Here is a 16760-nt window from a genome sequence, read left to right as displayed (position 1 = left end):
TCCCATCCGTATCTTGTTCGAACAGATCTATTTTCCTTTTGTAAAAAATATAGTTTTTTTAGTAACCAGTGATCTGCTCCTAGATTTTCTCAAAGAATCAACCTTCTTCTTTAAAATCGCGTTTGCCTCATTGCTTTATCTGTTATAGTTAAAAAGTTATTAATTTTTTAGAGAAAAGCGAATTTTGAAGAAACATGTGTTTCGTTTTTTTATTATAATTTTCTTCAACTTTATTTAACCCCAAAACTGTTAGCATAATTATCTTCCTCAATGTTTTCTACACCGATTAAAAAAAAATCTTGAATTTCGACCATTTTTCCGAGAGTTATTAGCAAATGAAAATGCGCTGGGTAAAATTTACCCATGTTTAGAGTTTACGTAACTTTTCGACGTGTCGGGTTCTAGGGTTAACTAAAGCCAACGGCACACGATACTATTTTTCCTGCTGGATTGTTTACGAGAACCAATAAGGATGCAGAGTTTTAGATCAGATGACTTGAGGCTGAATCCTGATTGGCTCTCGTAAGCAATCCAGTAGGAAAAATAGTATCGTGTGCCGTTGACTTAAAATGCAGAAAATACAATAAAATAGCAGATTTCATTGATTGTTTTGAATGAAAATGTAATTTTGAATGCTTTTTAGACTGAAGTAGTTGTGCCAAATATCGGCTTGTGCAAAAGCGAATGCAATTTAATAAACTTGCTTCTCATGTTTGTATGGCTGGATATACCGATTTCTTGTACGAAAAAGAGTCACCGTATGTACATACTATTTACACAATTTCACTACTTTGAGGTTGTAAAATATCGCTTCAACTCTTTTCATGGATCAACAAAGTTACCAGCGACAAAAGTAATGACGGCCAATCATGTACCGAGAAATCCAGCGACGAGCGACGCGTGAAAAGGCACCTTGAGCCGCGTGGAGTGACCGATTGCCGCGGAGCGAGCATTCGGCAAGCGCGATAGGCGCCACGAGCGTGTAACTCTCGCTGGAATTATTCAGCGAGGTCAGAGGCCATAATTGTTATTTATCAGCCGCCCGACGCTGCTAAGTATATTGCCATTATGGCTTGTTTCCCGCGTAACGATGATAATAATGAGAGCGGCAATTATCTCCGAGTTACACGCGATGACTTGATGAATAGATCGCAATCTTTCTCATACGCTTGAAAGGTGCAGCGGTCGCGCCTGTGTCATTACGCGAGGTATTCTAGACCGATAGCGCTTCGTTATATCTTATTTAAGTAACGTAACCGGCAATAAAGCCTTTGGCGCGGCCGGTAAAATGTACACGTTGGCTTTCACGCAAGGAGCACGATTGTAGCGATTCCAACCGCGTTACTATATCCGCATTGTCTCGCGAAAACGCGACGTTGCTTGTTGAAGATAATTGTTACTTATCCGACACGGACATGCGTGAGAAATGGAAAGCACACTTTGCGAGCACGTGTACTGGCGCGCATGAGATATGATTTCTCGCATCGGTGACCGTGCGAAGAATACGATGAGACGCCGCTCGCTGTAGCTTCCATCACGGGGATGCGCGCCAGAATGGGAATTATTTATCTGCCCTGTGCACCGCAAGAAAAATGAATAAAGGAAGACAACGTGCGCGCGCGCGCGCGCGCGCGCGTGTGTGTGTGTGTGTATGCGCGCGCTGCGCCGCGATTTCTATTGTACAGCACGTACCTTGGGGAATGGAAAACGAATGTTTTCAAGCCGGCGCCGTTTGTTCCTGTCGATGTGTGCGCGTGGGCAACGCGCGTTTCGTACGGGATAATAAGGACAGGAATCGCGCGTGTGTGCGCCAAGATTATATAGTTAGATCTTAGAGGAAGATGGTTAGCAGGTCGTAATTGTATCCTCGTTTCGCCCTGGCGTTAAATCATACACATCCGTTTTTCGAGACTGTCCGATTACCGGGGAAGACGCGGTTACACGCCACACGAGCCCGCAAACGATCGCGACGTTGAGCGACGTTGCGATTACTTTGCGGGAGCGGAATTTGGATGAATGCGCGAAAAAGACGTGTCGACGGAAGAATATGGAAGATGGATTACCGGTTCGTGTTTGTTTCGGGACGATACTTTTGTCCCGAGTCAACGGAGATTGATTGTCGCCGGTCCTTTTTACGTTAACGCGCGCGGCATTGAATGCACGGAGACGACGCGGGTAGATACAATCCGTCGTTAACGCGAGCGACGACGATATGTCGGGGGCGCTAATTGGTTAGCCGCGGTGTCCCTCCGAGGGAGAAGATTGAAGAAAGAACGGGGAGTGCGCGGACGGGGATTTCCACGTAGTCCAGGAGGTCGCTTAAAAGTAGCTCCGGGGGGGTGTAATCCATCATCGAAAACGGGCTGGTGTAATGTAACCGGCCGGTTATACCGACGACTAATCAGTCAGGCTGCCTCGCCGTATAATTAGCAGTCCCTCAGTCTCTTTCTCGCGGCGGATACTCTCGCGTTATCTGTAACGTTCGCTCGTACAACTACAATACTCGACCTTCCTTCCGCGCCTGCAGCTCGTAAGAGGCCCGCGCCTCCGTTTCGGTTTCCCAGCGTCCGCGATCGTTAACGAAATATTCGTCGACTCACGATGTATTGCGTCTCATTCCGAATATCGTAGTCCAGAGCGTCGACAGGCGATATTTTCAAGTAGCTCGCAAGTTATCTACCGAGGTACACCGAGAGAATTTTCTTTTAAACTTCATTCTGAAAACCGTGGGACAAGACGGCATTTCGAACAATTTCAAAAGACTCTCATAAAATTCTTCAACGTCCCACGATCACGTGATTTTCAGGATAAATTTTAAGTGAAAATTCTCTCCGCTTGCCAACGTCTCCCGTGGATTTGATTAAAAACATGGCGCCTAAGACGCATTCTTGTCGCGCGACTGCATCGGCTGCGAAACGATTAGGGAATACGCTTGAAACGTCGCGACAAGCATGAGAGCAGGTAGGAAGCTCGGACAAATTAATGCGATCAGCGGTCGTTCCATCAACGACGTAACGATATAATATAATTTACAACATAACAGTAATTTCTCCCGTGCAAACGGGTGCCCCGCGAAAGAAGCTGCGTAAAGTGGTACTCGCACGTTTGGCGTGAGTACCTCGAGCGAGGGTACTCGGGCCCCGCGCGGCTCTTCGAATCCACGAGGGATGAGAGGTCATTATAGGCTTGGCACGAGTTAAATGGCGAACTTAACGATCTTCTACGAGATCCTCTCTTCCTCGACTGTGCGTCTCGACGCAGCTCCGCCGCCCGAAGCTTTACGACGTGGCGGCGACGGGATTTTTTTATTTACCTTCGCCGGACGTGAAGGGACGAACCACTCCGGGTAGGAGCACGCAGAACAACAGGAACAGCGAGCAAGATTTCGGCCTCATCGCGCGTATCACGGATCACCGCGGTCCGATCATTCGTACGTCCCTCGCATATGGTGTCGAGGTGGCAAGGACCGGTCGGAGTCACACTTAAATACCGTCACTCGACGTCGTCACTCGACGCGACACTGGCCACTCGTCGGCTTGATACGAGCCCGCACCTGTAACATAAATGGAAAACAGTGTTATCATCCTGCTTTAGCCAACGCTGGAAAATAATCTTTCGTAACGCGGATCAAGTACGTATAATCGCGCGCGCGCGCCGTAAATCTTGGGGCACTTGGTATAAAGGGCGTAAATGAAAATATGCTACACTTAGCGATATATTTCGAGAAACACGATAAAGCGAGCTATTTCGTTGCTACGTACGCTGCGCGGAAGGCTGACTCTTTACACAAAATAGAAATTCTCTCTAGCACGCAACGGGGTAAAGAAGTATCGAGGTGAAACGGGTTTAACGTCGGTCGGGTCGCCGCCACGGCGTTGTGTTTCTACCGGAAAGCGTAAAAGACGGTTAGGAAAGTCGAGAGTGCCACTTACGACATTGCTGGCAGCCCTTGCCATTTAAATATTCCAGCGGCGGCAGACACTTTCCCGCACGCGAAATTTCCTTCGCGGCGCCTTCATTTTCAGTCGTTGCCACCGTGAAAGGAACGTAAGGAGAGCCAGAGCGGGAAAGAGAGAGAGAGAGAGAGAGCGCGCGCGCAATTTTCCCCCATGGTTCGATGCCTCCCGCGAACGCGAAACTGCTGTTTCTTCGGGGGGAGGATTCCGGTCGATAACCGTCGGAATTAATTATTAAACGCGATTCGTCTACTGGATAGTACGGCTCCTCGGGATTATCGGTATATTCCGCTGGATTCGAAGGGACCTGATGCCCGAGCCGACTTTGCTCGTACGGGATTCGTACGGGGTCAGAGTTTACTTTTAAACACATTGTACTATGCAATGAAGTTTCAGCAACACATTTCATCGCGCATTAACCCGTGTTTCTATTTAAATAACAACGCTGTCCATGGGGCATTACACTCCGAGTATTACGCGAGAGTTATTATCGATCGATACTTTAAACTTGTAGCGAGATGCTTAAAATTCACGCGATATGTGCATATCATGCAACAAAATTCGCGCAGAAACGTATGATCGCGAACACGCTTGGCGTGCGTATATGCAAAGCTTGTTAGTACCAAGTTGTTACACGATCCCGCCGAGTCGGTTAGTTGAAACGCGACTAAGGGATCGTTTATCAATGTCGTTCGTCAAGGTCTTTCGCTAGATGTTCGATTACATCTGTAAGTGCTGTTGTACAGCAGCTTTCTCGTGAGCAAACGCAATGGAATAAAGTAGAATGGTGGTGAAATTTAGTGCGCCGCGGGAAAAAGTACCAGGCCGTCTTTTTTAACTTCCGTGTGCACGATACGAGCTTTGCTCCGGAAATAATCGCGATAACGAAATTTAATCGTCATTCACGGCGATATTTCACGAAATAATTATATATAAGTTAGGGTTACGTAATATTACTCTTAATATTTATGCAGCATGCGATCTCTGTACGTTGTTTCAGTACTGTGACTTGTTCATGCTGAGATTTGTAGCCTTTTAACCCTTTGAAGCATACATTTTTCTATTGAACCGTGCGTTGTGAAACTTTGTATAAAAGGGGTTTTGGGGTCGCTGATTACGAATTCGTTATCAGATTTTCATAATGGCGGAATTAAAATTTTAAAAGAATAACGTCATTTAACTGTAATTCAACTATGCTAAGAAACATTATTTAGATATTATTAGGACCCATGGAATCTAAATTCCAGTTGAAAATTCTTATAGAATATAAAAAATAGCTTAATATAATAAGATAAGCTCGTTTTTGTATAAATAAATGAAAAATAATAACAGGCCAATAATTGTACGAGCAATGGAAGGTGAATGTCCATATGTACTTTAATATTTGGTGCATATTAACGTTTCGGTGTCACAGCACCTTCTTCAGCGCAACTTAGTAAATTACATTAATATGATTTAAATAAAACTTAGTCTAATATAGTTATAATAGAATAACGTAGGCCAGCGGATAAAAAATAATTATGAATTGGTGAGCAATTAAACCAAAGGTACAAATATTTATTTTTTCGACCAACCGCTCCATTTCGATGTAAGAGTTCGTTAAGTAATAATGTCCGTATTTATGAAATTAATTGTAAGTAGGAGAATGCCATCCGTTTTTTTTTCCTATCACTTGTTTGCCGACAAGAATAGGATGCTCTTATTCAGTTTGTTTCGTACCCGATGCAGATTGTTTATTAACTACACCGTTGTTTCGCTTTCTATTAATCGCTTATAATAGGTATATGTATGTATGTATAATATGGACGCTTAGGGGCTTGAGAGCCCTGTTCGTTACACTCGTTCGAGGTGGCAACGCCTTGGGGTGTTGGACCCTGAGCCAAGTCGAGGATTGAAAATCCTTTGTTGTAATAGCGAGATGACAACGCTTAGGGGACACTGTCCCTGAGTCACACGCGACTTGGACATTGTTGTTATCGAGAGAGTACTCTTTTCCTAATCCCGAAGTTACCTTATCGTCCACTGCTTGCCTCAATATCTCAGAGACTGGTGCCTGGTCTCGTGGACGGACTCGTTCCTATCTCCCCCCTTCCTCTCGCTTTGCCTATTGGCCATCCTACATCGCGTGGTCCTACCGGCTTCCTGATTCGCGAATCCGTGGGAGTTCACGTGTCCCTTTGATGACGCCGCGTGTCCAAGTCGCGATGCTATGAAAAACGTTTCCGTGTTCTTTTGAGTCGTGCACGACGTCGCATACGCATTTGGATGGCCATAACACAAGTGTTTTCTGACCGAGTGAGTGTTGTTTTTTATCTGAACTTGGTAAGAGGATGATACTGACTGCTTCCTTTCTGCTCTATAATATCTCGAATTCCGTTGGACACTGATAAAAAAAGAACACTTACTCGGTCAGAAAAACTGAATAAGAGCATCCTATTCTTGTCGGCAAACATGTGATAGGAAAAAACGGATGGAATTCATGCAAAAAACCCGACCTAAATGCGTTAACTAAAAATTAAATGGCCAAAAGGTAAGTTGAGGTGGTGACGTAGGTTACCATAATGCTTAAAAGGTTAAAGAATTCTTACTCGAGCGAGTATCTTTATTTTTATTCACGCGTGATTCGATCTGCTTATTCGTTTTCGTGTTTCCCATCGACGGAATAGGTTCTCGAGAATCGATGAAGCCGCACCGCGCAACACCGCCGCGAACCGTGTACACGAGTATACAGGTTGGAAATGCTCTCGAAGATTCATGACGCGGAATAATCCAGGCGAAGATCTATGCAACACGCGCATTATGTGGCCACGTAACGCGGCACCCTACACAAATTTCCCATCTCGGGCTCGTCCTAATCCTCCGGGACGAGAACTCAATTTATAAACGCGCACGGTATTATCCGTACAAAGGTTTAAAACACTCGGCGGGGACCGGCGTTGCGCCATGCGCGACCGCCACATGGCATTTCACACTGCAATTGACACGAATCCGCTTGTCCTGGACTCCATTTGAGTGGAAAAACCGGCCGGCAAAGCCGACTACCGTCCCCTTTCTTCCTTTCGTTGTATTTATTCAAGTAAACCGTAGCGTCTTGTGGCGCAATGTGGGCCCATCGTCGGCGCTCACGACTAAAGCGAGCAAAGATGATACTCTTTTTCGTAGCAAGTGGAGGACGAGCGCGATACGAGAGCGGTTTGAGCCTTCGCGATGCATCTCGAGTATCGTATGACAACAGGTAGAGCGACTACCAGACTGGACTTAGCCAAAAGGATTCAGCTACCGGTTCTTGACGCGGTTCATCATTCTCGATTCAGAAGGGTCAGGAATCGTACGTATTTATTATACGGTCACACCTTGGAGAAACTTTCGATGGCGGCGAATGATGTTGTACGCTTGTGGGGAAAAGATGGGTTTGGGTTGGATAGACGCGGTTATAAATTTTATTTAGAAAAGCCTGACGCCCCGGTAGTCCAATATTCGCTGGCGATAAACGAGGATAATCCCGGAGTCCCGGATTAGGGACGTCCGCTGGACATAAATTCCAACGTCTTCATAATCGGCAATTTAATGAACCAACTTTTTGTTCAGTATTACGGTATTACGGAACACGCTTCACGCGCATTTCCTTCCCTTTGCACGCGGATGCGTATTAGAAATGTTTCTCTTTCTCTCGCGTCTATTTGTTCCGTTTACATTCCGCGGAACGCGCTGATACAATTTAACGCGGTTTCCGCGGAGCGTTGTACACAAACGTGTGAAACTAATCCGCGAAAACCGCGCGAACATTCCTCAAGGATGTACCGACAACCGCAAGGGATCCCTTCGGAACACGCGTCGAGCCCCAGGTATCATCCAGAACTTGGTCCCGAAGGCCGACTGTTCCCTCTTCGGTTCGTTTCTCTCCATTTTTCGTCTTCCTTGCTTCTCGGTAACGTAATCCGAGAAGATTACGGAGCGAAATAAACATGTCAACCTCCCCCGCGGCGCAGCGGCCGCGGGGATGTGGGTTCGCAGCGTCTTTATAGACCGCACGTAGAGGATATCGCCTTTCTTTTCCTTCGCCGCGCGCTGCCTCTTCCTTGGTCTTTGGCCTCGTGCTTACATACGTCCTCCTCCCTCCACAACGTTCTCTCGTTGGCGACGTAGATTCCTCTCAGATACCGGTCCTTCTTCTCTCGCCGGCTGTTATTTAGCCGACGGGCAGATGCGTCTAGTCAGGTTCACACGAACTCGATCGGTCGCGCGCCCTATCTGTCCACCAATCTGGATCCTCCTTAATCAGGGATAGATAATCGCGGTTTTTTATTTCTATCAGATCGCCGTATCGGCCCGTGCCCTTTTTCCCATCCGTATATAGATATAAATATCGTTCTTGTATAAAAAAAAGGCAGGAACGATGTCGAGATGATTCACTCCGCGGGAGTAGAAACCTGCGATTTCGTGGAACCTGTACAAATATACGTGACTACCTGCGGCAGAAGGATCCGGTTTATAGTCGTGCTCTTTGAGGTGCCCATGCTTAAAAGCGTTTGTATTGTCGGGAAAGATGTTTGCAGATGTTCGAAGACGTGTCGATGCGGTTATCGATTTCTAGTGGTTATTAATGGTTTGTAACGGGACTGATTCCACTTCCGCCGGTCCGTACCGTCTGGGCAGGAGGTAAAAACTTCTTTCCTACAATATCAATAATTCCGTCGACGCGGTTGGTGACCTCTTCGCTTTTGCGATATAGTATCGGATTACGAAAGGAAATTATTTCCCCGCGCTTGTACACACGGCATTTCAATCGTAGCGCACGGTGAGACCTTTTACTCAGCAGATCGCGATACACAACATAAATTATCCGTTCGTGAGTATCAAGGATACTATCTCGCGTTCAACGTCGCTCCTCGCGTAGCGAAGTAAAACTCCGGCGCGGCGCGTGCTTCGACTTCCAACGTAAGGTAAGCGTAATAACTCGAGAGATCAAAGGGAGTCGCGAGGGGGGGGGAGGTTTAAAAGAGTGCAACCCGTAAAATCAAGCGTCGCGGTATCCACGAGCCCCGCGACTACTTCTCGCGCGAGGCGGAGGCGAGAAATCGAGCGCGGGCGAGCGGCGATGTCACGATTCCGGAGGTGTCCAGGTACAAAGGATCCCTGCACCTTCAACGGCGCCGGCTCGCCTTTCGAGGGTATTCGAAAATCGGCCACCGCCACCGGGCGTGACTCGAGAGCGAAAGGGATGAAAAGCACGATGTCGCGTCACGTCGCGTCGCGTCAGCTCGCTCGCTCGCTCGGCCAAACACCGAAATACACCTTCCCTTTGCTCTTTGATCATTTCATCGCCCGCGCACAGAGCGGCGGCTATGCAACGCGGGCTACGGGCTACTCCTTTGCGCATAGTCATCTTGCAAACAGGAACGCCAAGAAGGGCGGTAGAACCGGCTGAAAATATACCGCGGAGACGATCGCACGCGCGCGCGCGCATTTCCCCGGCCTCGATGGAGGATCAAACGTTCCTCTGCCCTGGCTTTTGGTCGGCCAGGCGAGCGCGCCGCGCCTGGAAGTTATTTCGACGTTTTTGCATGAATATAAAGTACAATGCGACTACGATCGCCTCGGGCGGGATCTCCTTCAGCTCCGCGATGGAGCTATGCACACGATACGACGAAGCCGGGAGATACGAGGAAACGAGGACGACGCGCCGTTCACCTCGACCGCACATATATCGGCGGACGTAAACGAGAAGCTCTCGCGCGCGGCGAGCGTATGAGATTTTTCAGACGTTCGGCGCCTTCGGGTATTACGACGTGTAAAGAACGATGGGGGTCCCCCTCCCCCCCCTCTCTCTCTCTCTCTCCGGCCTGTGAAGTTCCTCGATTTTATCTACGCCGATAAGAAATCCCGCGCGCAGGTAAAAGTTGGTCGGAAACGGCGCGCGGTTGTTTACGACGGACGGTCGGTCGGGGTTTTTCACGTCGCGCGTGACTTTTCTGTCGTCCTGACCAACCTCCGCGGTGCGGTAAGATGCTGGTAGAAACTCCCGAAGCGCGCGCTCTCTTCGTCCGGAGATCCCGAGCTATTAAAATTTCGCAGATATGACGGCTGTCGTTAAAGCGCAGTTTTAAAAGCCGTCGCGAATTTATTTGAACGAAACGAAGTCTCCGCTCGTTCCTCTTTCATCTTCGCGTTACCTCTTTCCCTCGCGCGTCGACTCTTTAAACTCGATCCTCCATCGTTATCGATCGATCAAATAATCCTTTAAAGTGCTTAACGTCTGCCCATCTGCCGTTGAATCGGCATCTTACTCACCGCTTTCCGATTTGTATCGGCCGTGTTCTCCGGCGAGATTACGCCGTTACCGAGCCAACGGGCCCTTGAAGATCGATCGTCCGATCGATCGGCCCGAAGACACGCTCGTTTCGCCACCGCCGAAATTCGTCGACGCGTGAATATATTTTTCGCACGCGGACACCGGGCTCTCCCGGGCCCTTTTGTGCGCCCGTCCGGAGCAGGTAGGCACTTGGCGTTCTCACGGAGGCTCCGAATGGATCGGCCGCAGATGGGGCTCTGCGCGTGCCAGGTGGGCCCCTTTCGACGACGCGAGGTCCTCTCGAGCCAATGCAACAACGGCGTTCCCCGCGAGGGAACCGATCGGAACCGCGATACATGGCGCTCTGCGTGGCGGCCCGGGCTTCGTCGATCTTGACGGCGAGATAAGCCGCGGGACCGTACCGAGTTTTTAATGGCCGTGGCACGGAAAGCGCGGGGCACCGCGGGGGGAACGATCGTCGGCTGGCTGGCCGGTTCACGCACTCCCAGCACGTACGTACCAACTTCCTGTCTTCGTCGACTGAGCGTTTTGCGCGGCGATCTCCTTGACCGGGCGCGTGCAACGTATCATCGTACGGCCGAGAACGGAAGTTCGGGAAGCGGGCGCGTCGCGGGGGTGAGAGACACCCCGACGAAGACGCCGGCGATGGCGACGTAAAATGATAGAAATCTACATAAAATCGTCGGACCAAACCCGACACGAACGTGACCAATGCGCACGAATGTGTAACCTTCCGCGAATAATATCGCGTGTGAATGGCGTATTAACCGGCCGGGAGTATCGGCCCGACCGCCGGCTTCTACACGGATCCCGTGGAGATTCGAGAGTGTAGGTCTCGCGTAATAGTTTCACTCCAGAATATCCCGACGTGATATTTTTATTCACGATGGGCGGGGAGGGAATTTCAACGAACGCATTATAAAGCGCGCGCGCGCGGGGCAATGAGGCTGAAATTGCACCTTGAGAGGGAGCGGAAGGAGCAATACGAGCTCTTGTACGAATCGGCTTCCGAAATGCGTCGATCGATACTTGGAATTACTAACATGATAAATTTGTTTAGGTTGCCAGTAATAAACAACAATGGATACGTTTAACCGACCTTTTCTGGCTATTATTGTAAATATAAATTAGAAATTAAACATAATTGTATAAAAGTATTGTGTAAGAAGAGTACCTTAAAAAGTACCTTAAAAATTATGTCATTGGACGGTAAAGCTTTAAAAACGATGTTAACTCTTGATTGTAAAATTAACGGTACTAATTGCGTTGTGTCATGATTATAAAACGGCACAAATTAAAATATGTCCAATATCTGTCATGGTCGGTGAGTGACTGTCACTGGTGTTAAAAACGTCTAGGTCGAACAACGAGCAGAACGGGAAATAAATAAATAAATAAATATGTAAGTTATGTCAAGTTAGAGAGCAAATGATAGAATCGTATATCGGGTTAAGGTTCTCTGTGTCTTTCTTTAAGTTTATTGTATTAGGGTCCATTTTGATGTGTAACATCTCAGCTATTTCTCGTTTTCTCGTATGTCTTTCGTTATGTAGGATGTCTGGGGAAGACCAATTAAAATCATATCCGAGCGACGTTCGGTGTTTGCTGATGACAGATTGGTTATTCTCTGATTTCTAAACTTAATTTCAATGATACCATACTGTTCTTTCACTTAATCTGAATAGTGGGACACTGTCGGTCTCTACACAAAAGCCACATAATTTGTATATTGCACAAATGTTTTCACGAATTGACAGTTTTAGGAGCAAAAGGTGCCAAAAGTGCAGAATCGCCCCAGCATCCCCTTAAGATTGCAGAGTAGGTACAACAGCGTTTGCACGCTTCATTCATGAAAGATTCACGCCGTACGCCGTTTATTATACCGTCGAGATTTATCAAGTTTCTTTTCCGCGCGAGTGCTGTTATAATTTCAATTTGTTGCCCTCAGCTGTTGCGCGGAAAATCCACGAGCGTCTCGTAAGAAGCGCGCAGGCCATTCCGGGGAATAATTATTTTCTCTCCGTTACACGAAGGAAAGCGGAAGTTAAAAGCGCGCCCGGCGCCGATACGGAACCGACGCGAACGAGCGAGGCGATGTCGGTTGAAAGGCAAACTCTCGTCTGTGACGGCAACATTCAAAGAGAGCGCGCGCGTGTCACGCTCGGGTGTATTTACAGAAAGCGACTAATGTAGTAAAAGCAGAAATAAAGGGATCCACCGACGTAACGCGCCCCGCGCTCCACTTCATTACTTTCGAGGGCCCTTTTCCACGCGGTACACGGTTCCGCGTCGTGACGATCATCGCCGCGAGCTAGTCGCTTAATAAAGTCAAACGAGGTCCTCCATTTTCAATCACTAAACATCACCGGCGCGCGGTCGATCGGGATGTTTAGTCAGCCGCCGGAGTCTGTTCTCTCGTAGCCGTTCTGAAACCACTTGATCTTCCGTATCGCGCCGCCAAGTTATTTATAACAGCGGAATCATGCGTCACCGGATCGCTCCAGATCGCACTTATCGACCCGTCGATCCCGATCGCGCGTGAATTTTCCCGATAGGATGGAAATCGCCAAGCTTTCTATTCTCCCTTCCTCCGGATCTCTTTGCGTTATCGCGAAATTCATACGCGCGGTGCAATTAGCGAACATTCCCGCCGTGTACGGTGCGCGAAAATATTTCAATGGGCGTGACTCGACGGAACGGAACAAAGCAGTAATTATACGGTGCCATTGATATAATTAATATATTTTACCGTTTGCAGTTTAAAGAGATAGCATATTATTAATTAGTGACGTTTAACGAACGTGGCGCGCGCCACGATACGTCGAGGGTTTTCCATCCCGAGCGATTTACTCGTGCCGCAGTGCCGCGATCTTTACGAGCGATCGTGAGGTCGTGAGTGTCACGACTAAAGATTCACAGTCAATAAATGCCGTATAAAGTTGGGAGCGTAATGTTGCCGATTTGTTGGAGATAATGCCGTGCTTTCAGCGTCGGTTTCCTCGTTATAACCGCGCAAACGTACCGATCTATCGCGGACGATAGATATGATCGTCCTACCGGAATGGCGTTGAAGGGGCTGTAATTGAATCGACCGTTTTGCAAATCACCGTCGACAATCCAGCCAATCTAACGACGTAATAGCCACCGCTTTATCGAGAATCGACATTGCGCATGCATGGATATCTGGTAATCTCCGGACCTTCGGAGATCTCCTCCCCCCCCCCTCCATCCGTTCCCACCCGTGAGATGTATACATTTTGCGTATTTACAAGTAAACATGGGGTAGGTGGCGGTACGAATGCAATTTTAAGGCTTTCGGGTAAGGAGATGCGGGCGTGTATCTGGCGTAAATCGCCGGCAACTTACTGCCCGCCGTTAAGAGTCCTGCCGAGGAACGTGCTCCTGTATATGTAATCCTAGTAAGTGCCCCCGAGTACTTGTAAATCTTTATTCGAGCGGTGCATACGGGAGGAGGGTGTTTTACGATTACGTCGCGCGCTCTCGCGCACACGTTCCTCGTGGTTACCGGTCGCCCGGGAGCCATTTATTGACATGTTCGATTGCGTTTTACTTGCGCGCAGCTTGGCTCCGCGTACATAACTCCGTCCGACAAAACTGAAATGGATTTAGGACAATCCGTAAAGGCCGAATCAGACTAGCAACTGTCGACCCGGACTGGATTGGGATTGGCGATTGTCTTCTAGCCAATGAGAGCGAAGCAGCCAGCAATTTAATCGACTCTCATTGGCTGGTGGACAATCGTCAATCGCCAATCGCAATCCAATCCGAGTCAGCAATTGCTAGTGATTCGGCCTTAAAACGCTCCTCGCGCGCATTCCGCCCCTCGGTCAAGTCTCACGCCGGGGGCGTAAAGGAGGAATATAAGCGCAGCCCCGATGAAGCAACAAGTAATAGCGTATATCGCGAGTTAAATGCCGTCTCGCGTAATTCGTCCGACGGCTTGATTCATTCAATGCGCGGAGCTGCATCGCAGCGCGCTTTAAGACCGACCCGCCGCGCCGGACCAACGGCGGCCGCACGCGGTTGAAGATTATAGCCGTTCCGCGCAAATCCGGTAGTCGATATCGGAGAAGTAATGATCGGAATCGCGCGTCCTAACAACCGGTATTTCGGAACGAGCCGGCCAGGGGTGGCGCGCGTCTCGTCCCGAGCGCGAGTTTACGATACGCCGCGAGTTTTTAACGAGCTCCCGGAGGACTTTTGGACCGCGTCCATGTGGCCCAGCGGGAGTGCAGGGGTTAAATGTTAACGTCCGTCTTTCGACTCGGCCCCTAGCAGGCTTTTCAAAGTGTGCAGCCACCGGAATCGATCGGGAACATTCGTAGTCCCTCGTCTAATCAATTATCACGATTAGTTATCTGAAACGCCACGAACCGATCTCCAGCGTTGAAACATCTTGATCGCGAGAGACGCCAGGTTTCTTTGTTCGTGAAACGTCTTAAGCTGTCAGGGAGGTATCGATTTTCTTTGTATCGAATCGATATATTGAAATCGTGACGATCTCGAGGCGCGCGTTGCTTCGATTTTCGTCAATTCAGTTTTGCGAAGTAATTCGCACCATCGCATTTATACGCGACAGCGTTTAACAGGCGAAATTTGTGGCGTATCTCTGGCCGCGTCTCGGGCAGAGGCGCTAATTTACATACGCTATCGGGTCACGTTTCCTGTACGCGGTACAAGAAAAATCCGCTACGCGCGATGCATTACGCAACTAACGTCGGATATCACTTACTCGTGAAGCCAATCGGCGAGCCGTGGTTATCCATAAACCGGCTGGCACTTTAACCCCACTGCACTGACACTGGCGTTATCATCGTTGCAAGTTCGTTACACCGCGCGTCGTAACGTCATTTCTCAGTCCCAGGCACTACGATCGTCGGGCTGCATACTCGTTCGCCGATTTAGCGAGAAACCATTTCACACCGATCCCCGATCGCAGCCGATTCCGGTCGAAATGAAGAGCACAGCCGATTCCCCTCCGTCACCGGATAGCTATCCGCTCCGCTCGAAAAAGAAAAAAAAATCGGAGCCCGATTCCCGTAGTTCGGAAACGTGAAAAATCTCTCCCCTCACAGGATCGCGAGAAATCGCCTCCCTTGTATAGGTATCACGGATGGCACGCGCACGTCCCGGTATACGAGGGTACGCGTTTCGGGATTAGCCGTTAAGAGCGGATAAACACCAGGAGCCCCAGCACGCGCGGCTCATGTCGGCCAACTGACTCGTAGTGCAGGAACCTCGGGGCCCTTCGCCTCTCGGGCGCCGGTGCTGGGCGAACGTGGTGGTGCTGGTGGTGGTGGTGGTGGTGGTGGTGGTGGTGGAGGTACCGCCGGTAGTGGTAGTGGCGGTGGTGGTGAACGGCCGATGGTGGTGGCGGTGGTAGTAACGGCAGAGGCGAAGCCGCGATGGTGTAGGTGCCGGTGGAGGCGGAGAGGCAGCTAAGAGGAGAGGAGAGCGCTGGTGGGAGCGTGAATGCTGGTTCCGCAGTCGTTGCTGTACACGCGGATGCTGTGGAGTACCGTCCGAACTGCCGCACGAGGCGGACCTGCGTGTGCAGGGAGAGAGACGGCCGCAGACTTTGTCAAATATTCATCCTATCTGGTTGTCGTGGTACATCGCGTGCCCTCGCGTGGTACAATATTTGTCCAGGTTGCTTGTTACCCGATTGCTCAAGGGAGCCCGCGAGGGCGAATTTTGGAGTATTCCACGGTTGCGCGCACTTGTTAGAAATGTATGATAAGGCCACGAGCAACCGGTATCGGAGGAGAGAGTATTTTATACTGGAGAGTCCGTCAACTGTGGCGCAGCCTGTGGGCGAACGAAACTGTCGGCCGAAACCGAAAGTCGTATATCAAGCGAGGAAAACTGCTTATCGTTTGTTTGCTGCCCTTATGCCCGAGCAAAGAAAGGCCCGAAGGCGGCGGCGAAATCTAGGAAACCGGAGAGAGCTGTCTTTCTCTCTTTGACGACGGAGCCCGGGGTCCGGCGTAGAATTCGCTCCGTTTTGTGGCCGGTGCATAAATTTGTTTTTTTTCACCAAATAAATACGCCGACCATTTATTTGCGATGCCCCCTCGCCCATCTCCGTTCTTCTTCCCGTTTTCCCTGATCGTCCTTTCCCTGCTGCTCGCCCGGCGCGAGCCGCTACTTGTCGCTACGTTCGATAAATAAATATTGATTGTCACGCAGGGGCAGGGGCACCGCAAACAAATCCATTAATAACACAAATTCAACCCCGCCGCGGAGGTATATGCGCGTGTACCCGCGCAATCCGGGGGCACGAATACACGCGCGTTGAGCCTCACCTGTACCAATCTGACGGCCCCCACAAGCCGCCGTACCTAATTCGATGTTGTCGGTGTCAATTTATGTCTGCGGGTGGATTCGGCGTCACGGTAGAACAATTTAATAACGTTCATTTCCATGCGTTTCCCAATGCGCCCCCCCCCCCCTCTCTCTCTCTCTCTCTC

At 49.3% G+C, this 16760-nt stretch overlaps 1 protein-coding gene across 2 annotated transcripts in view; it reads right to left on the bottom strand.

The window, feature by feature from the left end:
- LOC105559421 (netrin receptor UNC5C-like) overlaps positions 1 to 15521 on the bottom strand; it is a 37726-nt gene extending 22205 nt beyond the window's left edge. For both annotated transcript variants that reach the window (XM_012007680.1, XM_012007681.1), the window contains exons 1-2: positions 15023 to 15521; positions 3314 to 3553 (exon numbers count right to left, since the gene is read on the bottom strand). In XM_012007680.1, the coding sequence (XP_011863070.1) occupies positions 3314 to 3395 (82 nt within the window). In that variant the 5' untranslated portion in view covers positions 3396 to 3553; positions 15023 to 15521. The remainder of the gene's footprint in view (positions 1 to 3313; positions 3554 to 15022) is intronic.
- Positions 15522 to 16760: the final 1239 nt, after the last annotated feature.

Source organism: Vollenhovia emeryi, unplaced genomic scaffold (genome assembly GCF_000949405.1).
Source record: "Vollenhovia emeryi isolate VEMERY1.0 unplaced genomic scaffold, V.emery_V1.0 DF939272.1, whole genome shotgun sequence".
NCBI classification, from domain to species: domain Eukaryota; kingdom Metazoa; phylum Arthropoda; class Insecta; order Hymenoptera; family Formicidae; genus Vollenhovia; species Vollenhovia emeryi.
The sequence above is the reverse complement of the archived record's forward strand: the minus strand, read 5'-3'. Positions and strand labels throughout refer to the sequence as shown.